At 37.7% G+C, this 22,729-nt stretch overlaps 1 protein-coding gene across 9 annotated transcripts in view; it reads left to right on the top strand.

Annotated features, from left to right (window-relative positions):
* The window catches only part of pitpnm2.L (phosphatidylinositol transfer protein membrane associated 2 L homeolog), a 151,891-nt gene that overhangs the window by 121,999 nt on the left and 7,163 nt on the right, over window positions 1-22,729 (top strand). For 4 of the 9 annotated variants that reach the window (XM_018262960.2, XM_018262918.2, XM_018262925.2 and 1 more), the window contains 11 exons: window positions 1,253-1,442; window positions 3,634-3,753; window positions 5,522-5,733; window positions 7,145-7,320; window positions 11,071-11,241; window positions 12,636-12,785; window positions 15,918-16,082; window positions 18,558-18,761; window positions 21,160-21,308; window positions 21,452-21,568; window positions 22,007-22,123. In XM_018262960.2, the coding sequence (XP_018118449.1) occupies window positions 1,253-1,442; window positions 3,634-3,753; window positions 5,522-5,733; window positions 7,145-7,320; window positions 11,071-11,241; window positions 12,636-12,785; window positions 15,918-16,082; window positions 18,558-18,761; window positions 21,160-21,308; window positions 21,452-21,568; window positions 22,007-22,123 (1,771 nt within the window). The remainder of the gene's footprint in view (window positions 1-1,252; window positions 1,443-3,633; window positions 3,754-5,521; window positions 5,734-7,144; window positions 7,321-11,070; window positions 11,242-12,635; window positions 12,786-15,917; window positions 16,083-18,557; window positions 18,762-21,159; window positions 21,309-21,451; window positions 21,569-22,006; window positions 22,124-22,729) is intronic. The other 5 variants (XM_018262933.2, XM_018262943.2, XM_041567491.1 and 2 more) reach the window with 5 other exon arrangements.

Here is a 22,729-nt window from a genome sequence, read left to right on the forward strand (position 1 = left end):
GTTGCAGCACCCCTGTAAGGCCCACTCATAGGAACAAAAAAGAGGGGAAATTAAGATAAAAGTGTGATGTATGTCTACAGCAATAACCCAGATGCAAAAACATACATACCAACATTCCCAGTTAAAAGTAATGCATTTATTTTCTCCCTAACCTGTGCTCTTTTGGCTAGAGGAAATGTAACAATACCACAAAACATGGCATCCCCTTATATTCAGTTTTCTTCAGTCCACCTGTGCATAAAAGTTTGATCTAAGCAACTTATTCCATTGGTTTCCTTGTTATGCAAACCAGAAATGAGTTATAATAGCTATCTGTTTCAGTTTCTTGATTGTCGATATCTCCTCCTTATTTAACTGTCATTCATTAGAATTTAAAAGCAACTGGCATCTATACATATTTAAAAATAATGTAAAAGTACTGAAGTTAGAGATCATGAAGCAAATCAGTAAGATAGGACCCATCCACATATTGCTCACTGCCTTACATCATTCACATCAGTCCCTGCCCCAGTGGAGCACAGTTTACTTGCAGTGCTGTAGATATTGTAAACCTACAACTCCTAGTATCCCAGTCACAAGCAAAGGCCTGGTGGATTCTGTGGTTTGAAGTTTAAGCCCCCTGTATGGTAGTATGGTACTATACCATGGAATCTATTGGAAACAGTCAGAGGTGTTCCTCAAATGTACCTGTGAATTATCACTCCCCTGGAAATGTAGCCCTTCACCTTTGTGTCCACTAAATGGCACAGTTAGGGCATTTCCGCAACCTATAGCTTTTTTGTAATTTGCCATTAATTACTGGTTTCTGGAGTTATCTTGGCTTTTAGGGCAGGAGTCCCCAATCTGTTTTACCCATGAGCCACATTCAAAGGTAAACAAAAAGTTGGAGAGCAACATAAGTTCCTTTGAATGTCAAATATGGACTGTGCTTTGGTATTGGTAGCCTCTATGTGGACTGACAGCATGCAGGAGGTTCTGTTTGGCAGTACACAAGCCAGCTATTCAAAAATAAGCACCTGCTTTGAGGCAGGTGCTTATGTGTTGGTGAGTAACATGTTGCTTGCGAGGCACTGGCTGGGATCACTGCTCTAGGGTCTGGGGCCTTTTGTATGCATTTTTCCTTTATAAACCTTTCATAAAAAATGTAAATGTTTACTTCTTCTCTAGACACCAATGCAAAATCACAGTTGCCATTAATCATATGTCTTCAGACAAGGGAAACTGAATTGGATGTTTGTTTGTTTGTTTGCAGCTTGAGCCCCTACAGTTATGACGAAGGCTGCTTGTCCAATAGCCAGGATCATATACCATTAGCTGCCCTTCCACTTTTGGCCACCTCATCCCCACAGTACCTTGAAGCAGTGGCCACTGTAATTCATCGAGCCAACCAGGTCTACGCTGAGTTCACCAAGTCACAGGAGGGCATGTCCTTCACTGGACAGGTAAAGTGGCCGAGATAAAAGTGTGTGTGGGGGTGGAGACAAGTGTTATATAAATGTCCCTAGAATATTTAAGGGAACAAAAACTTTCTCTGCAAGAGAAATTCCTTAAATTAGCTTTTTCCCCTTTACTCAAAGAAACAACTGTTGGTCACTTAATTTTCAGTCACTTCAACTACATGAAACAAAACCTACATTCATTTATCCTAATTTAACTGGGAAGTGTGTTACTTTCGGCAACATTCCACAGCAGGTGAAAGCTCATTTTGTTTTATCTAATTACAATAACAAATATTCCTACACACACACTGATCTAGTTTCCACTGAATAGCATGACTTCTTTGCACAAATAAGGAATATCTGAAAAGTTGGGTTATCTGAAAGTTCTTTCTCTCCTACCCCTGCTCCAGGTATAAACTAAAATCACCAGTGTTTATGAAATTATTCACACTATATACAGTACTCCCTGTAGCCAATATACAGTCATATGAAAAAGTTTGGAACCCCTCTGAGCCTGCATAATATTTTACTCCACTTTTAACAAAAAAGTGAAGCAGTATTCAGTTGTATGAAATTAAATCAAATGTGAAAAACTGACTGCAATATTTTGGGTACCCTTGTAATTTTGCTAATTTGAATGCATGTAACTGCTCAATACTGATTACTGTCAACACCAAATTGGTTGGATTAGCTCGTTGAGCCTTGAACTTCATAGGCAGGTGTGTCCAATCATGAGAAAAGGTAATTAAGGTGGCCAATTGCAAGTTGTGTTTCTGTTTGAGTCTCCTCTGAAAAGTGACAGCATGGGATCCTCAAAGCCACTCTCAAAAGATCTGAAAACAAAGATTGTTCAGTATCATGGTTTAGGGAAAGGCTACAAAAAGCTAAGTCAGAGGTTTAAACTGTCAGTTTCAACTGTAAGGAATGTCATCAGAAAATAGAAGGCCACAGGCACAGTTGCTGTAAAAACCCAGGTCTGGCAGGCCAAGAAAAATACAGGAGAGGCATATGCGGAGGATTCTGAGGATGGTTACAGAAAACCCAAAGATTACCTCCAAAGACCTGCAAGAACATCTTGCTGCAGATGGTGTATCTGTACATCTTTCTACAATTCAGTGCAATTTGCACAAAGAACATATGTATGGCAGGGTGATGAGAAAGAAGCACTTTCTGCACTCACAAACAGAGTCGCTTGTATGCAAAAGCTCATTTAGACAAGTCACAGTCATTTTGAAACAAAGTGCTTTGGACTAGTGAGACAAAAATTGAGTTATGTGGTCATAACAAAAAGCGATTTGCATGGTGGAAGAAGAACACGCATTCCAAGAAAAACACCTGCTACCAACTGTCAAATTTGGTGGAGGTTCCATCATGCTGTGGGGCTGTATGGCTAGTTCAGCGACTGTGGCTTTGTGAAAGTCGAGGGTCAGATGAATTCAACCCAATATCAACAAATTCTTCAGGATAATGTTCAAGCATCAGTCACAAAGTTGAAGTTACGCAGGGGTTGGATATTCCAACAAGACAATTACCCTAAACACACTTTGAAATGGAATGACTGGAATGACAGTCACAGTCCCCCGACTTGAATATCATGGAAAACCTATGGGATGATTTGAAGCAGGCTGTCCATGCTCGGCAGCCATCAAATTTAACTGAACTTGAGAGATTTGAATGGACGAATAGTCAAAAATACAGCCATCCAGAATCCAGACACTCATCAAAGGCTATAGGAGGTGTCTAGAGGCTGTTACATTTGCAAAAGGAGGCTCAACTAAGTATTGATGTAATATATCTGTTGGGGTGCCCACATTTATGCACCTGTCTAATTTTGTTATGATACATATTTTCTGTTAATCCAATAAACTTTATGTCACTTCTGAAATACTACTGTTTCCATAAGGCTTGTTATATATTAAAAATATGTTGCTACTTTGAAAGCTCAGCCAATGATAAACAAAACTACAAAGAATTAAGAGGGGTTCCCAATTTTTTTCATATGACTGTGCCACTTGCAGTGGTAGTCTTTCTACTGTGGTGCTTTTTTTTTATTGTTTATTACAGCAAAACAAAACAAAAAACCACATATGTAAACAGCACTTCCTGGCAGCAATGAGCTTCTTAAACAAAGTGAGAGTGTTTATATATACACAGAACCATTGTACACATGTCTAATTCTTGCTCTGTATTTCAGGTGTGCTTAGTTGGAGATTGTGTTGGAGGAATCCTTGGGTTTGATGCCTTATGTTACAGCAATCAGACTGTGTCGGAGAGCCAGAATAGCAGCCGAAGAGGAAGTGTTCTGAGTGTGCAGGTAATATACAAAGCTCTGTTCATCTCATACTTCTCACTAAATCCCTTTACTTATACAAATAATTCTTTGCTGAATCTTTGAAGAAATATAAGAACAATTCAAAATAAAGTTCTATCTTCACATTTTATAAAAATGTCACTTTTGCTACCACCCTTAGTAAATGATGACACCATAAATATGAATGAGAATTGTTGTCACAGCAAGCATACTCTGGCATCTGTTTTCATTAGTTATTTGCTGTAATCAATGTGTTTAGTGGAGTACTCCTTGTTTCTCCTTGCAGCACACATGCACTTATATGCAGCTGGGGAGCTACCCAATTTTTTCAACCATCAAAGTATCAACGTTTGAGGAGGGTACAACCCTCCCTTCACCAGGATGACGAAGGGAGGGTTGTATCCCCCCCCCCAAAATGTTGATAATTTGGCAGAATGAGGTAAGCTCCTCAACTGTATATAAGTGCGTGTGCTGCTCTGTTGAAAAACTCTTATTATAAATATACAGAAACATAACTAGAGGGGGGTGGGCCCTGGCACAGGACGCGCGTTCCGGCCCCCCGCCCCCTCTGTACGCCTGGAATTAGAGGCGTGTGAACTGCCGGGGGGCCCTGAGGGGGTGCGGACCCTGGCCTGCTCGCACCCCCTGCTCCCCCGGTAGTTCCGCCACTGTAAATATACAATGAACCAACTGATTACAATAGATACAGTTCAATTTCCTACATAAGGGAAGATACACCTTGCTAAGTCTATGTCTTTTTGAAACAGCTTGTATGCAGAGATCATTCCTTTTTTTATTTTTCAGTTTATACATATAACTTGGTTGTTGTTTGCTCTGTCTGCTGAAGGTCTAACAAAGTAATGCGGCAGTTTTACTCCATTGTATAAAATCGCTGTCCTGATATTTTGCAAAGGGAAATAACGCTAATAACAATTCTTTGTTAAAGGCAAAATAAAAGTAATATAATTGCTATTTAAACTGTATATTTTCGATTTTCTATTATATTTCTTAATATATATCACACATAACTTGTTCAGTGGTTCTTTATTGTTTACAGTAAATGCAAGCAGTGTTTTTTGCCAAAAAAAAACATATAATTGTGGAAAGTCGGTATCTATACCAATTCGTTAAGATCAATTACCGTACTTTTTCTGGTCTTTGTTTTGCCCTGTACAAAAATATTTTTTTGTTTAAAATAACCTTAGTTTAATATGATGGTTCTGTTTTATTGAGAATGAAACAAGTAAAATGACACACCATTCAAATGTCGTTTTTCTGTGTTATAATAAAACAGTGTTTTGTACTTAATGGTTAATGGTAACTAAACTTAAAACAATATTGGTGCTAAAACAAAGCAATTTGCTTTATTTATTTATTTTTTAGTAAATTTAGGAGTGTATTGTGATCCAAATTACAGAAAAATCCCTCGTGTTGAAAACCCCAGGTCCCAAGTATTCTGAATTATAGATCCCAAATCTCTGTTTGTTCACAGAAGGGCAGCGTGTGGCATCTTCATCCGACAGTCAGATACTTATAGTGTTGTGTGCGACTTCCCATTCTGTGCCATTATCTTCTGCACATCCGACACGTCGCAAGTGTGTAGTTCAGCCCTTATACTGTAAATATCCTGTGCACAGTCAAAACTGTGACTTCTATTTAATAGTCTGTAATATATAGAACATTGCTCTACTGATGTAATCTCTGTTACATATACAACCAGACCATTCAAATTCATAATGATTATTTTTGTCCTTTTATGCATGTATTCCAGGACACAGACCTTCTTTCTCCAGGTATTAGTGTCAACAACAGCTACTGTTCAGCAAGTTCAAATCTGGAAACCAGTCGGCACCTGAGTCGAAGCAATATTGACATACCTCGGAGCAATGGTGAAGACCCAAAGAGACAGCTACCACGAAAGCGGAGTGATTCCTCAACATATGAACTGGATACCATCAAACAACACCAAGCATTCCTTTCGAGGTAGGAAACTGAGGCCATGTCTCCCTAAAAGTAAGATGACTTGTACAAAGGACAACATACATGCAAAATATATAACAATTATCTAAATATAATCAATTAAATATTTTGAAATAATCATTCTTCATCCTGGGTGAAATATAATATAATTAATATATAGACACAATGTATTCTTGTCCCAAAGATCCAAAGTACTATTCTATGAAAGGTTTTTTCCTGCCGATCATACTTTTAGGACATTTTTATTTTTTTATTTTTTCGAGTTGTCCTAATTCCATCAAGTATTTGCTTTTCTTATAGTCTATAACATTGTAATAAAAGAGCATAAAATACATCAAAATAAGTATACATTTTCCATAGATGGAAATCATTTGGCCTCCTTTTTACATTATCTTGGCCTGTCACACTTTATATTCATCTGTGTGTTTTGGCCTGAATAGAAAATGCTTTAGGTAAGGCTAAGTAATGCACAGTGGTAGAAAAATAGACAATGGGAGAACAATGCTCTGAATAAGGAAAGACCTGTAATGGCATTCTGCTTCTCTGCATTTTGGGCCAGTAAACTTTGACTTGTCACTGATTTTATACTGTTATCCATTCTAGGGGCAATAATGAAAATTAAATGAAGCTGGCACTGCATCTAAACTGATACATTTTGGGAACTTTAAACATGCAGTTGGCTCTGCACTTATACTGTGTTCTTGGTGCTTTAAACATGAAGTAGACATTGTAGTTGTACTTTTATGTGCCCTCGAAATTGGCATGTATTTATTCAGATGGTAGTGCCCATTTGGCAATCAAAGATTTAGTTTGTCAATTGTAATATATAAATAAATGTCCCATATGAATCATGATTACCCAATGGGCACTACCTTTGCTAGTACAGTATAAAAAGAAACTGACTCTTTTACTATTAGTGAAACTTACAGTATATTATGTATTATGCATTTATCATACTCTTCTTCCCTATGGGAACATCCTTGCTCCTATTTGTATCACATTCAGGGAGAAAGGATTGTTTTTTACTGTGCTGGAATTCATTGCAGAAAAGAAATAATTAAATATTTAATGCAGATTTCTTTCCTTCCCCAGCAGTAAGTATCATTACCACTTGATAAAAATATCAGCAATTAAATAGAAAGCTATTATAGTACAAAACAGAGGGGCTTATCCCAAATTATGTATTTTTTATGTATTTCAAAATGTTTCTAATCTTCAAGGCAGATGTATAAAAAAAAAATAGCAGAGAATAATAATTGTTATCTGGCCCATTGTTTGCTCTCAGCTTGTAAAAAGATTTCTTTTGGAAACCACTTGTGCGTTCAGAGGAGTAACAGAGTATGTACTGTATGTAATACAGGGGTTAAGGTGGCTGGCTGCAGATGATGTATTATGTGTATTTGTATGTTTTCAGTTTGCACTCTAGTGTCCTAAGAAATGACCCAGGATCCCGAAGGTCAAGTAGCTCTACAATGCTGGATGGCGGCAATATTGGAAAGTTCGACTTTGAGATCACAGACTTCTTCATGTTTGGGTCCCCACTGGGCCTAGTTCTGGCTCTCCGAAAAACAGTGATTCCGCTCTTGGATGGTAAGCCAGAGAGATTCTGCCACACTTGCAGACCTATTTCATCCATCTTATCTCTAGATACGTAACTACTTGTTACATTCCTACCAACGTGCTACACAACATCTCTCTCATTAACTCCTCACACACTCACATTCAAGCATTTGCAAGAGCTGCCTCTTCTGGAATTATCTCCCATATTCTGTCTTTCTCTCAATTTTGCTGCCTTCAAACGATCTATTAAAACGCACTGATTATGAGAAGCTGGCCCTCATTTAGTTGTGCATAACTGCTAAATTCAATACCCTATGCTACATGTCTCACCTTGCTTCCTTCTGATCTTGCCTACACCTTGTGTCTCTACCCCTTCTCCTTATAAATTGTAAGCTCTTTTAGGCTTTTGGCCCTCTTCACCGATTGTATTGGTGGCTTTGTATATAATTCTATATGTTTGATGTAAAAAACCCATTTATTGTACATCACTGCAGAATATGTTGTCGCTTTATAAATACATGCTACTACTATTACTTATAATAATATCAGCAAACCAGTAACATTAGGTGCTGGGAATACCATGGCACTGTGAGCTTTAAAAGTGTCAGTATGGTATCTGTACAGCTATACAAATGTTGAAGTTATTATTATACTATATTTTATAGTGCCATTATATTTACAGAGATTATACATTATTCACCTCAGTCCCTGTGATAGTGGAGTTTACAGTCTAAGCTTATCACATTCACATACAGTGGTCAATTTAAGCAGTAATGCTTAGGGGCAGATTTACATAGGGTTGAATATCGAGGGTTAATTAACCCTCGATATTCGACTGCCGAATTGAATTCCTTCGACTGCGAATATCGAAGTCAAAGGATTTAGCGCTATTCCTACGATCGAAGGAATAATCGTTCGATCGAACCATTAAATCCTTCTAATCGGATTTTAATCCGTCGATCGAAGGATTTTCCTTTGATCAGAAAATTGTTAGGAAGCCTATGGGGACCTTCCCCATAGGCTAACATTGGCCTTGGTAGGTTTTAGGTGGCAAACTAGGGGGTCGGTGTATTTTTTAAAGAGACAGTACTTTGAATATCGAATGGTCAAATAGTCGAACGATTTTTAGTTCGAATCGTTCACTTCGAAGTCATAGTCGAAGGTCGAAGTAGCCATATTCGACCATTCGAAATTCGAAATATTTTTTCTTCTATTCCTTCACTCGAGCTAAGTAAATGGGCCCCTATATGTTTAAAATGTTAAGGATGTTTAAAAGGGGAAAAAAAAAACAATTTTTATATAATGCAGTATTATTATCTGTCAGTCTGTAATGTAGCCACATCTTATGTCTTATAAAAAGAATAGCAAACTGATGGAAGGCCTTTGAGAGTTGAGAAGGCTACAGGAGAAAGAGAAACAATAGCACAATACCATGTAGAATTTAATAGAGTCAGTAAGTGGAGCTGTGGACCCCAGCAGAAATATAATTACACATTTATTAGTAGGTTTTCATTATCTGAATGCTGTGACAGTAAAATTGAATGTTAAGTAGCCAATGAGAGCTGGGTAATAACTGCAGCTTAATCACTACAACTCTTTGCTATTTAACCCTTGCCACAGTATTCCAGAACATTTGTCCCCTTGAAGCAATCTTTTGCCTGTGTCTCCTTGTAGCTAGCAATGTACTTCATTTCAGTTAGCCATAAAAATGTCATTTCCGTACCACCTTCTAGAACAAGATTATTCTTGCATCCTTGGTTCAGAGAGAGAGAGAGAGCGAATTAGACAATATAAAACAAAATTGCTCCCAAACAGACAAAATACAGTTCCAGCTGAGGAGGCTGATTGTTATTTGAATCTGTGGGAGCCTTTGCTGGGAAAGAAAAACAAATCAGGAATTCTTCAAACAAATTGTATATTCACTGTTGTGTTGCCTTCTAAATGCTCAGGTGTTTCTGCCTAAGTCACCTTTGACCTGTGATATAGCAACCTCATGTAAGCTTCAGTGCCCAGCAGGTTAGTACAAACACTGTTCGCAGGCAGACTTTACAGAAGGGTGAGAATACAGCAGGCTGCTGTGTAAGCTTATATGAATAATAATCAGAGGCTTTAGATAGCATCTTAGCAGAGCAGCAAGAAAGATAAGGGTAAAAGAAATGAATAGTTACAGAACAAAGCTAAAAGAGACGCTACATTTTCTTAAATGTCACCCATGTTGTTATCATTGGCTGCATTATCAAGAATAATAAAGATTCTTTTATTATCCAACCCTCAAGTTATGTATCAAGCAATCAGAACACTACTACTGATGATATGACTGGCCATGAAAAACCTTCTTTAGGGTATTCCACGCCATCCTCTTCCACCCCAGCTCAACTTGCATTATTCATTCATTATCCATAGTGTAATATAGTGAGTTCAGCTATATGAGAATCTTTATGGTGTGTATTCTTCAAGAGCTATAATTGGCTATATATAGAATTTTGTGGAATGTAATAGATAATAAAATAATTCAATGTTACTTGCAACTTCATATTAGCAAATGTTAAGGTTATCTGCCCTACAGTAGCCCCCAAGTCCATTGTTGCTGAATCAGTACCTGCAAGTAATGTTCTTAATATTGCACATAATAGTTATTGTATTCTGTGAACTAATAGGGGTAATAGGTGAAATTTAAAGTGGTGAAGGAGCTGGAGACCATACAGCAGACCCCAGGTGTACAGGCAATTGCGGGACTAATTAGTGGTGTGCCATAAATCTATATCTTGATGTGCCTCTGCTGCACAACTTTTTATTTGCATGTGTATTAGATTTTATAGCTTTGCATTTGTATGCAGATATTGTGCAAAGTAAACTTATTTCCTTAACTGATGGTCACATGGCATTACAGTTACCCTCTTCTCTTGCAAATTACAATCAATTTATTCTCCATTTTTCATAAGCCAGACTCACAAACATCAGGAATTCAGTTAACTATAACTGAATTCCTGATGTTTGTGAGTCTGGCTTATGAGTCTGGCACATACTGGCTCCCAGGTTTAGTGATGCATAAAACAACACTATGCTTCTTTCTTTCCCTGCATGCTGATGAGTACTGCAGAACCAGTGCTGCAGTGCCAGATGCTTGAAATGCAAATTTAGGGATATGGTACTCTGGACATTTTGACCCCTGCGGTAATACCTATTACCACATCTCGTGGCAAAACATGTTGGTGACTAAAATTCACTCTAATTTATTTTTGACCGTGTGCACAAACATGTTTTGTGCTCAAAGAGATGGCTAAAAAAGTACTAAATGATGTGTTTTCACTTAAAATTCTGTATGCGCTCCATAGTTTTTTGGGTGTGTTGGCCTCCCAGCCAGCTTGTGCAAAAACAGTGCTAATAGGACAGGAGAACAGGGTGAGGCACTTAATTATTATAATTTTTTCCCTGCTGGCTCATTTATTTACCCTCCTGAAATTTTGTTTTTCTGGGGAGAACATTGCAGGCCTGTTGGGAGATGGCTGCCTAAATGGCCTGTTGCAGTCTTCATCTATATGAATTTTTAGACCCTGGCAATAGATATTTGACTCATTCCCTGCTGTATATCAGTCAGGTACAGCGCTCTTTTTGCCCCATAAAAATATCAGTCTGTATCAGTCAAGACATGCTTAACTCGTCACAGGTCATTGCTGACCCATTGGTATCAGCATGTATGTCCCTTCTGCTCAGTTTGAGGACCTGAACTCAATCATCTTATGTGATACTCATTTCTCTATTTCTCTTTTCGTGTTTTAGTTTTCCAGCTCAGGCCTGGCTGTCAGCAGGTTTACAACCTCTTCCACCCAGCAGATCCATCTGCCTCTCGAGTGGAACCCCTTCTGGAGAAGAAATTTCATTTGCTGCCCCCTTTCAATGTTCCCCGGTATCAAAGGTTTCCATTGGGTGATGGAAACTCTGCCCTGTTGGGTAAGTGTTTCTTGGCTTGTGACCTGTCATTTCCTTATGTATTTAAACTTCCTTATGCAAATGCATTTTAGAGATTCAGATTCCATGATTAGTTTCTTGTGAAAGTCATAAAAAGTATATCTAGTACACTGGACTTACCCACCCCCAGTGAGGATTTATACTCATTTAATCCGCTAAAACCTTTACCTCAGGACATTTTTGGAAATGTTTTCTCTAGAGAAAGGGCACTTTTAATCTACTAAGCTTTGGATTTAGAATCTTATTGTAACATTTCAATATTTCTCTGCTGTACTCTTAGAGTTTAATTCATTTCTAATCACATTCAGCCAGGCTTACGTTGGGTAATACAAATGTCTGGCCATTTTGTACAAAGGTCTTTTTCAAGTTGTTCGCACAGCCTTTATATTTTTATACAAAGAACAGGACCAAGATAAAGTGTTAATTCAGGGGACCACCATCTGGATAAAATTACAGGCTTTCCAACCTCACTGGGCTCTTGTTTGGGAAGAATCTTCTTTCAGCAGAATTGGTCTGAAAGCTTGTAATTTTAACTATATGATGGGCCAATGAAAAGGATTATTCTCTATACACAATTCTGCTGATTTTATTATATATCAGTTTTTAAAATTGTGTTCACTTCAAGACACAGTATATGAGAACTTAATCTGGGATTTATGGGTACTGTAGTGCCTTTTTTAATAGGCAGTAGTAACATGGAACCCAGCTGCTAAAAAGAACCTTCTGCTATCAGTTTCAGACAGTGTTTCACCTTTGAAAGGTAAAGGGAACCGGGCACTCCAATACTGAAAAATCACAATTATTTTATTAATTAATGCTTAATTACAAGCAGGGAAACCCAACGCGTTTCAACCTCGTAACTGGAGTCTTCATGAGGGGCACATGCAAAAAATCTGAATGCAAATCACCTGTGACATTCAGTCAGTCATGATAACTCTATGCCTACTCCAGTCGTTTTCATTAGTAGCAGACTGATTATTGTCATTAAGTGTCACCACATGAGTTCATCACATTACACAGAACACTAATTATGGCACATTAGTCTTTCAATCTCTTAGGTATTTGGTAGCTACAAGTGTAAGCGAAGCATTTAGATCAAAATGTGACACACATAACTAATGGTATACCTTCTCTAGTTTTTCTCACCAGTAACAGCTTAGATCTCACATGTCATATATTTTATACTGAAGGTGATAATGAGGTTAGTAGTGAATAAGGTCTAGAACTCTCTGAGGATATTTGTTCCCATTATATTTTTCATCCTGTTCATGGTTTGAGGATAAAGAGTCCTGACTGAATGTTTGTTCTCTGTTGCATCAGTCTTGGTACATGTCTGTAGTGTTTTGTCCTTTTGTTTCCCTCTCATCTATGTCCAGTCGAGGCTATACAGAACACTCCCATCCTTCTCATGGAAGGCAGCCCGGCGGTTGCTCTCCAGCGTCAAGATGGCATCATGGAAACCAGTATCCCTGTTCCTGTGCTAAGCTGCCAAGACACTTCCAGTAAACATACCATTTGTGTTGACTGTGTGTATGCCTTTCCTTTTGTCTTTGTTTCTGTACACCAAGTTCTGGTGTAATATCCCTCTTGCTGAACCAAATGTTTTTCTTTGGAGAATAAACAAATGATTAAAACTGCAGAGACCTGACTCAAGAAAGCCAACCTCTTCACAGCTGGAACTCTAAACCATTTACAATTTTTTTTTACTAGGAGAGACCCTGATTCGTAGCAGGCTAGGATATGGCCTGGCAATGATTGATGCTCTGCAATTATATTATAATTATATTATATGTTCTTTTTTATATTTTCAACTGAATTAGAATTCAATCAAAATATTATATGTTGTTATTTATATTTACAATTAATTTTGCAGTGACAATCTGAGAAAAACTTTTGAGTCCAGCAAGTTTATTTGAAATTGGAAATTTGTTTTGGTATTTTATTCAACTGTGCCGTGTTGTGGTTTCCTGCATGGCTTTCTACATCTCATCTCCCATATTTGTAATGTGAATGCTATAAGAAAGAATGCTATGCATTGATAATCATTTACTCTAGGAGTTCCAGAGTTTTGGAAAGATGACTAGAAGGTACCAATAATTATTATTTTATTTATTAGGCACCACTTTCATGGAAAATTTTGCAAGTATACAATGCTGTTAAAGAAGACATGCCCCCTATCAATCACAAGCTTCTTAATAAAATTAGGTTATTCTTCTTACGAGTGTTTTTGCTTGTGCAAAAGCTGATGACTAGTAGTCTAAGACAAAAGTGCACTGGCTACTGACAGTCTAATGACATTGCCCCCCTTTGTGCTGAACTTTATTATCATTTTAAATCTACTTTGATTTGAAGCATAAAAGCTGTATTTATAAAAATCAATAGAGATCTCTAAACAGTTATAATGGCAATATACAGAAAGTGTCATAATGGTACCTTTCTGCACCTTGGATTGTTCTCTAGCCTATGTATAACTAGTGTTCCCAAACCCAGCTGACATCTTCCTCAAGATTCACAACAGAGCACATAGCGTTCTGCTGCTGTAAATATGAGGAGAAATAACCTCCACTTCAGAAGTAGTGGGGATTTCTCTGCAAAGAGGAAAGTGTATAGTGCAACAGATCAGCAAGGCTGTTACAGCTTCCCTTTTGCCTTTTGAGAGGGGTACAGAACATGCCCCACCATAATCTTTATCAAATAGCAAGGTGGCCAGATATAACTATCTTTGAACCTAGGAGGGCATTAAATGGAAAAATAAAAGTAAGGGCATATAAGCATCCCAGAAGATTAGATTGTGCAGCATTTCATTAGTTGTAATTTTATCTTCCAGTTAACTACATTCTGAGCCAAACCATAATATTGCCTCTACGAGATAAATGATTTTAGGATTCTCCACATGTTCTCCCTTACCAGAATCCATTAAGTACAGTAACACGTTTTGGTTATGTAAGTTATCATTGTCCAACTGTTCCCATATTGTTATTTCCAAATAACCACATCCAGCTTGTGGACCTGCAGTTGGACAGCCTTAATTTAAGCAATGCTTTATGGGATTGCATTGATGTTAGCTTCTCTAAGCTGCATCTCTTGAGGAAATACAGATTCCATTTTGAGTATAGTGTATAATTACATAGCTTTGGGAGCAAAAGATTTTGTTGAAACAGTTTGGCCATTTTTTGTAGCAAGTAAAAACCCTCTGTGGCAAAAATATACCAATGAGTGTATTTTTTTTTATATACGGGACACTAGCAAGAAAATCTTAGAAAATAATATATTCACAATTTTTTTTCGTTATTCTTTTTGTAGCAATAAAAATTGAAAACTATTATTTTGACCTTTGATAAATCTGCCCCATATTGACCACACTGTGTACAGCAATGCAGAAGCAGGAAAAGCCCACATGACCCTTTTTCTAAGCCAAATCACTTATGTGACAAAAATAACAACACTATTTATTACAGAGTATAATATTACATATAGATTTCTTAAAAATTGTAACTACAGTGTATTTGACAGTATTGACAGTAGCATTTGTTTTAAAACTTTCGGTTCCATCGCCACATGCGCAATGCAGAATATTAGTGGAGAGTTGGTTAATTTACCTGTGTTCCAGGGCAAGTATAGCAAAGGCTTCTTTCTCCTTATAGTACCACCTATTCCCTTACTGCTACTGCAACATTGATTTATTTTTCCTATTCCAGTGGGAAAGCAGGTTGTGTGCAGGTACAAGTGAGCAATTATGTGGGTTCACATAGAGGGTATGGATAAGGGCATGAGTCTAATATACAGCTGACTTCCTACTGAGCTGGTTCACTGCACTGGTCCCTGTCAGATATTTATACCAGCACAAATTGTTTAGTACTTACTGTTGCAATAAAAATGATACATGCTGGGTGGGATAAATGAAATTAACAAAAGCCTCTCTCGCCTTCAGCTGTGCATTGCACCTGCTTAGTTATTTTCCTGCAATGCAAAAAGTAACATGATGCAATTTATGTTGTAATAAACAAATACATTTCTAGCCAAGCAGTCCTTTATCGCAGCTTATTGCATGTCATTAAACCAATAAGACAACAAGCTCACAGGGTACCAGAGAAAACAGACCTAATATATTGTGCAGCATCACTCCACTTGCCTGAATGGTGTGTTTATACAACTTAGTGTATTTAGCACTGGATGAATGTAAGACAAATCACTATCATATCAAACCGTTTCACTTTTAGACCCTAAATTCCATTTTCTGCACATTTAACTGAATCATACAATTACATGTCCTATATTTATATAATTCAGTCATTATATTATATATATATACAGTATATATATAAATATTCAACCACTCCTTATATGGGACTAACAGGTGTAGCCACTGTTTTCATTACTGTTCCTGTTTGTGCTTTTTCTTGAGCTCTAGAATGAAATATACAGCTGAGAGTTGGTATTTCATTTGCACGTGTTTGTAGTGGGTTTGAGATGACAATGAAGTACAAGTACTGTTTTCCTGAAACAATACATCTCAGCTATCTCTCTTACATCTTCATCCTTCCTGATGCCTTGATGTTTTCTTGTCTTGTTTTGGTCAAAATTTTTAAATTTTTGTTTTCCCCCCTGTTCTGTTTTGTTTTTGTTTTGTTTTTTTTTGTTTTTTTCCGGTTTCATAGCGGATGTTGTTCAATTTCATGGTGCAGTCTTCGTGGAAAATGCCTCCCCTTCTTCCCCTATAACAGCCCCCCACTTCAGGGGATACCGAAGAGCAAGTGAAATCAGCATTGCAAGTCAGGTCTCTGGAATGGCAGACAGTTACACGGCCTCAAACATAGCCAACAGTAAGTGCTTTATGATCAAGGATTCCAGGCAGGTGGCTGTTACAGATGATGCATTTACCTAATGACCTGGGAAGTACTAAGTGTACTTTGCCATACGAGTGTGTCACAGGAGTGAAATGGCTAATACTTCTGCATAAGCCTGGTTCCACAACTCCCAGATGTCCACATGTTGGGACATAACCTAAGGGACTGACTTGCAGTGACAGATGCAGGAAATGCCATGGATCACTTTCTTTTATAGTTAATGTCAATCTCTGGGAAACCCTTTTTTGCCCAAATGCTGATAATTATATTTTAGGATGATTATTTCATATGCTGTACTGCAGTGATTCCCATTAATGAGAGAAGGGCTTTTTGATAATTCCCTTGTGGTCAGTTGCTCACATGTTTTTTAGGAAAAGTCAAGGTAGTTAAACCCCCATGTGACATAAGGCTGCTGCTATATGTTTGACATGGGAGGTTTCCCTGGGCTAAGTTTCCTGGGCTTTAAAGCCAAGATTTGGCAGATATATGTGTTATGGCCTGAGCTACTCATATACCAGAGTTTACAACAAACTACAGTGTAATTAAAGTTCATTTTGCTTTTCTAATGTGATAACGTAGGATTTGGAATAATTCTTTTGGGTGACAGATCCCCTTTAAAGAACATTGTAGCTATGTGGCCAATGAATTAATAGTTGGCAACCAGTTAATTCTGAAATGTACACATCAGTGCAGATATAGACAATATACATGAGAGAGAACAATTGCACACTGGACTGAGCATAAAAATGAAGTAACGCAGAGACACCATTTAATAGTTATAATGTTCTTTGTTGCATTATTCTAATATAAAACTCACAGTTCTTCTTCAGTTAGGATGACTACGAAGGCTCCATAGCATCTCCAATCATGTTTCTGCTCTGTTCTGTTGCTCAATGTGACTGAAGAGATAGAATTGAGCAGTGAAGTGTCAGAATACACTTGCTGCATTAGTAAAGTAAACTTTTGCCAAGATATTTAGCAGACCAAATATTTTTTTGGTCCTGATGTTATCTGTCTTGTTTTGTCAGCCTCCAAACCTTTCTGTTGTTGGCACCCAGATTACTGCTTACTGTGGGCTGCTGCCAGAAGGCAGGTTGCAGATTCAAACAAAATGAAATTATGTAATCTGTTATAAACCTGTACCAAGTGAGCAGCTGTTCCCTTACATGTTTTCATTTGCATATTGTTTTTTTACAGATTTTTACTTTCTTTCCCTTTTTGAACAGCAACTGTTGCTGCTTCCCACAGATCTATATGAATATGCAAAATGTATGCCAGATGGTATGCTAGTGCAGGCTCAGGCTACTAGACTGCATCTAACTGTTTTAGAAGTGTAGATTAACTTTGAGTATGTTATAGAATGTCCCATTCTTCACAACTTTGCAATTGGTCTTTTTGAATTATTTGCCTTCTTCACTGACCTTGGCAACCCAGAACAGTGGTGCCATTTTTTTCTTTCAATCTCCTGTTCTTGGCATTTAGGATTGCTAATACAATAAGGAGGTTATATATTAAACCTAAAAATTTTCTGTTCAGACTTTGTGGGGCAAAACTCGAATTTTTTGAGTGAAAAAAAACGCAATTTTTTCAAGATTTAATATACTGCAAAAAAAAGCCTGAATCCGAAAATCCGCCATCTCAGACCTGTCGACGTCCTGTATAAGTCAATGGGAAAGGCACCTATCCCAAATTGAATTTATCATGGTCTTCGGCGGGTTTAACGCGAAAATCCGACCCTTTTTGGGGGTTTCAGGCAAAAAATCAAGCTTTTTGGGAGAAAAGACAGAAAAAATCATGCAATTCGTGTTCATGCTCGATTCATTGGAGTTTTTTGCAGATCCGATTAAGTTTGGTTGAGCTTTTTTATTGGGACAATGAGATAAATTTAGATTTTAGTTAATAACGCCCAAGCACAAGGGCGGTTCTAAGCTAGAATAGATAGGGCATTTACTTGATGACCTATAACTTGGAGGGGGTACTGTAGGTAGAAAGCTTTATTAATAAAATGACTTAGAATTGTAGACTGTATAATTATCAATGTGTAATAATTTATAGATGCTGTGCCCTTGGCCAACTGCACTTACAATTTTTAGGTACAGGATTCCTACTGCACCCTACTCACATATACTGCATCTTGCACCTGGAATAGAAGGGTAAAAGGTTGTGCAAATGGATGCCCATGTCCTGCCTATGTACCTCCATTACTTGATAAGTGCACTGTATTCGCTACACAATGCACAGGGTAGTAGTGGCATAATGCTGGAATTATGGAAAAGATACAAAAAATATTTCCACTGCTAAATGAAAGCACAGGAAATCCCCATCCTGTAATATTATAATAGTTTAAAGGCATTAAGTACATAGTATTAGTATAATAGTTTAAAGGCAAAAAAAAGATCTTATTTTGCATGGTTTGTGCTATTAACTGGTATGTTTGCTTTGTTCCTATAGAAACAAAAAATGATCTTAATAATTCCAGAAAGTTAAGTCTCCTGTCCCAGCTTGCTCTCCCCTACCAATCCCAAACAATACCAAGTACCCCACCAAACCGTAGGCATTACCATTCTGAACAGAGTAACATAGGAAGAACAGTAGAGATGGGGGATTGGAGGCACAAGATGAACCCAGACATCCGACCCTTGGACATCTCCAGAGGTATTCCAGATCCAGTCTCTTCTGCCAGATAGTGTCCCATCAGGGATCTCTTCTACCATAAGCTTTACTTCTACCTGACAGACTTCCTCTTCTGGGTTCTGTAGGCAGCAACTGGACTAAAAAGAATTAACCAACTAATACAAGCTATTTCACCTGTGTGAATAACTAAAGGCAGCCTTTTATGTGCATAACATTCTGCATTCTGTTTTCTTTAAGAGTCTCCTGATGAAGAAGAGTTTAAGCTGCATAATAACATATTCATCTGATATATAAATACAGATATAAAGTAATATAATTTTCTCTTTTAAATTGTGAATCTCTTTATCTTGCCAACTATATTTGGGCATACTTTGAGGTTCTGTCCCGTCTATACAAATATAATGTCCCCCTCCCCCATTTTTTTCTTTCAATAAACAGTGTCTATGCCTTGTCACACACAGTCCTGCACCTCTTTAAAGGCATAACCACAGACGAGCTCTGTTGTTACCAGCTGTATGGGGGCATAAGCACATTAAAGGGCCAGTTCATTTTTTTATTTCCCTATGTGTACTCCTAATGGAAATATTAACAGATTAATATATATTTATTCTGAGACGACTTTCCCAGAATCTGTGAAAATACTGCCGAATCACCTTGCCATCCAGCCTTCCTTAGGTAGCCATTGTGTCATTAGCAGGCTGGCCACATACTCCTTTTCTTTCTTTTTGAGAGGACATGGCATGAAGTCATTGGGAGCATGCTCCACCCAATGGGGCTGTAAATTGCCCGTTTTCATGCCATGGTTTTGTAGGTATTCCCCTGTATTCTGGAAAATGTGAGGTTATAGTTATTGTTATTGATGTTAGAGATGTTGACACATTTACCTGTGTGAACCAGACCTAAAATCTTTACATAGTTGAAAAATTAATTAACTTCTACTTAATATTTGATGTGTATAATAAAAGGTATGGGATCTTGTAGCACAAGAGAAATATTTTATTTTAGTTTGCAGGTCTGCAAATCCTTATATATTCTCTTACAGAAGTTTGTTTTGCACAGAAATGTGTTATTGCCTTATATCTGCACTACAGGCTCCTCAGTCTGACCAAATATGGATGCGATCAGTGATAAGAATTTAGTGTGAACAGCAGTTGCATCATATAACCTTATTTGAAATCTACATTGAAGTATTAGAGCACTTAAGCATGGATGATTGTAACTGTGTTTAACTGATTCCCCTGTATGGGGACTGCACCTGTCAGAGCTCATGGAAATTGGATTGTGCATGTCCAATTGCATCTGCACAGTTCTTGAAGTTTTTATTACAAATACATGAAATAATCAGATTATGAGTGGTGTGAGGATTTAATGAGCCAATCCCAACTATTTTGCTGTAGTAGAAAAAAAATGCAGCCCATACAATTAGACTCTTCTTCAGGACAAATAACTAATATGTTTCTTGTTTTTTGTCTTACAAATAACTGATACCATGTCTTAAAAATGAGTTCTTGTCATATAACCTGCATGTAATCATAATGAATATGGCTGCTCTACTGCAATATAGGCACTCAATGGAATGTGCTAAAATCCTTCCTTTCATGAAATGAGTGAAAGAGGTAGTCCCTCTAGCGGGCAAAGTAAAATACCCAGAAATTTTCATTGTATACTGTACCTTGTCTTTTGTCACTCTAAATATATTTTCTGCATGCCATTTGCTTAATAAAGAATAGGGTGGCCTTAAATGTCACTGAATGTGCGTTCTAGGAGAGAACTACCTCTTTAGAGAAGCATGCCTGCCAAGCCTATCTGCTAATCCACTGAGCTATATTATCACTGAGGCCTAGCTCCCATTGCCATCATGAGTATTGCATGAACACCTTAAAATGAAAAAAAACCTTTTCAATTCTCAAGGCTGATGATCTATTGCTATTTTCCATGGTGATGGCTACAGCACAGAAAAACCTGATATGCATTCAGTAGGGGGGCAATATTTTTTCCTCCTTCATTTCTGTGACTTTATTCTTTAACAGATAGAGTGAAAACTCTATGAGCTGATGAAATATGCCAATTGGTACGCAATTAAAAAAAGATATATACAGTGTGTATGTATATATATATATATATAGAATCTGTGAAGAGCCGGCACAACTCGTAATTTGCTGTGTTATTTGCCTGGGTGCTATCAGCAAAAAAGCATCATGAATATCCACAACCAAAGCAAGCACTCTCAGGTCTTATTAGTCCAATAAAAGTGTTTTTATTTAGCAAACAGAAGCTGACGTTTCAGCTAGCACTCTAGCCTTTCTCAAAGTGATCGCTTTGGTTCTGGATATATATATATATATATATATATATATATATATATACACACACACACTAATGTTTTTCCTGTAAGATTGACAAGATTCTCCTTTGTTAGTTGCAGCAAAGTGGTGGGGCACAAAGCGAATTGACTATGCTCTTTACTGTCCGGATGCCCTAACGGCGTTCCCCACAGTTGCCCTTCCTCATCTTTTCCATGCCAGTTACTGGGAGTCCACAGATGTTGTCTCATTCCTTCTGAGGCAGGTAAGTGAAAATATTAATCAAGGTAGTTTGTAGCAATTAAGTCCACATACAAAATCTTTTGCCTTTTGTCAATTTTTATAGCCACTGTTATGTTTTATCTGAAAATGTTCACTAATATCACATTTGCAATGTATGTTTTTTAGGTCATGAGACATGAAAATTCAAGCATTCTGGATTTAGTCGGAAAAGAGGTTTCTGAGTTTAGTCCTTCAAAGCCGAGGGAGAAATGGCTGCGGAAAAGAACACATGTAAAATTAAGGGTAATCCATTTTTCATGATATTGCCATGAGTCACTGCCATCTGCATCTGTGCAGGGTCTGCTAGTACCGCATTTACTCTCACGAAGGTGCTTGCCAAAACAGACGTACTTCATTGTGCACACTGTATATTTTTACTCCACATTATAATTTTTCCTTAGATCGTACTGGATGCATGTTTGGATAGGAGATTTCAGGCTTATGACTTGATATGGGCCCTGGCTTTTTATTAAACTGTTTCCTTTCTATGTCAAATAGTAAAGTACAATGCATTAGCCAAGGGATATGCCTTCAGTTCACTTTTATTTTTTTTTATATGTGCCTCATATGAAGCTCATCATTTATCACAGACAGGATGGTCTAGAGCTGTTAATCCTAATTAAAGTAGCCCAGCTTGAATGTAGCATAGTGATGAAGACATGTCTGTATTTGATCTTGCAGAATGTTGCTGCAAACCACAGAATTAATGATGCTGTTGCCAATGAAGATGGGCCTCAGACCCTTACAGGAAGATTCATGTACGGCCCTCTTGACATGGTCACACTGACTGGGGAAAAGGTACGTTTCCTTGCTTTCTGAAATGAAATCTAAGTTTTCATACAGCCATCTATACCCCTTACTAATGATAGGGACAAATACCAAACATTTTCTTTATAGGGCATTATCTTACAGGGCAATGTAACTGATAAAGTAAAATCACCAACAACAAAAAACCAAGCATGGATACTACCCTCTAAACCAGCCACAGGCAACCTCCCACAATAAAATCATGTAAAAATTAAAACTGCACAAGTTGCTCACATTTCTGAGCAGAGGTCTGCTTGTTACCATCATGGTGTTTCCCACAAATGATTGGACCACCGCTGGTTTTTAGCATGCTTACATCAGCAGTCAAATTGTCTTTTTGCCACAGCCTTTATTTGAGGCCATCAATCACTCAAAAACGAATTCCAAATTGGCTGATGGAGAAGGAGCAGGTTTATGACTACAGTGATAAAAGTTAAAAAGCACATTAGTTAAATGACGCCTCAGTTTGTGGGCTGCACAAAGCAGAAGATATATGTACAGGAAAGGTGAAGAAACTCCACTTAGGGGCTGCGGCTGACCTTGTAAAAAATACCAAAGCAGCATTACTACCTGCTGTTTGATTGCTATGGGTTACTA

The sequence above is a fragment of the Xenopus laevis genome, chromosome 1L (assembly GCF_017654675.1).
Source record: "Xenopus laevis strain J_2021 chromosome 1L, Xenopus_laevis_v10.1, whole genome shotgun sequence".
Classification (NCBI taxonomy): Eukaryota; Metazoa; Chordata; class Amphibia; order Anura; family Pipidae; genus Xenopus; species Xenopus laevis.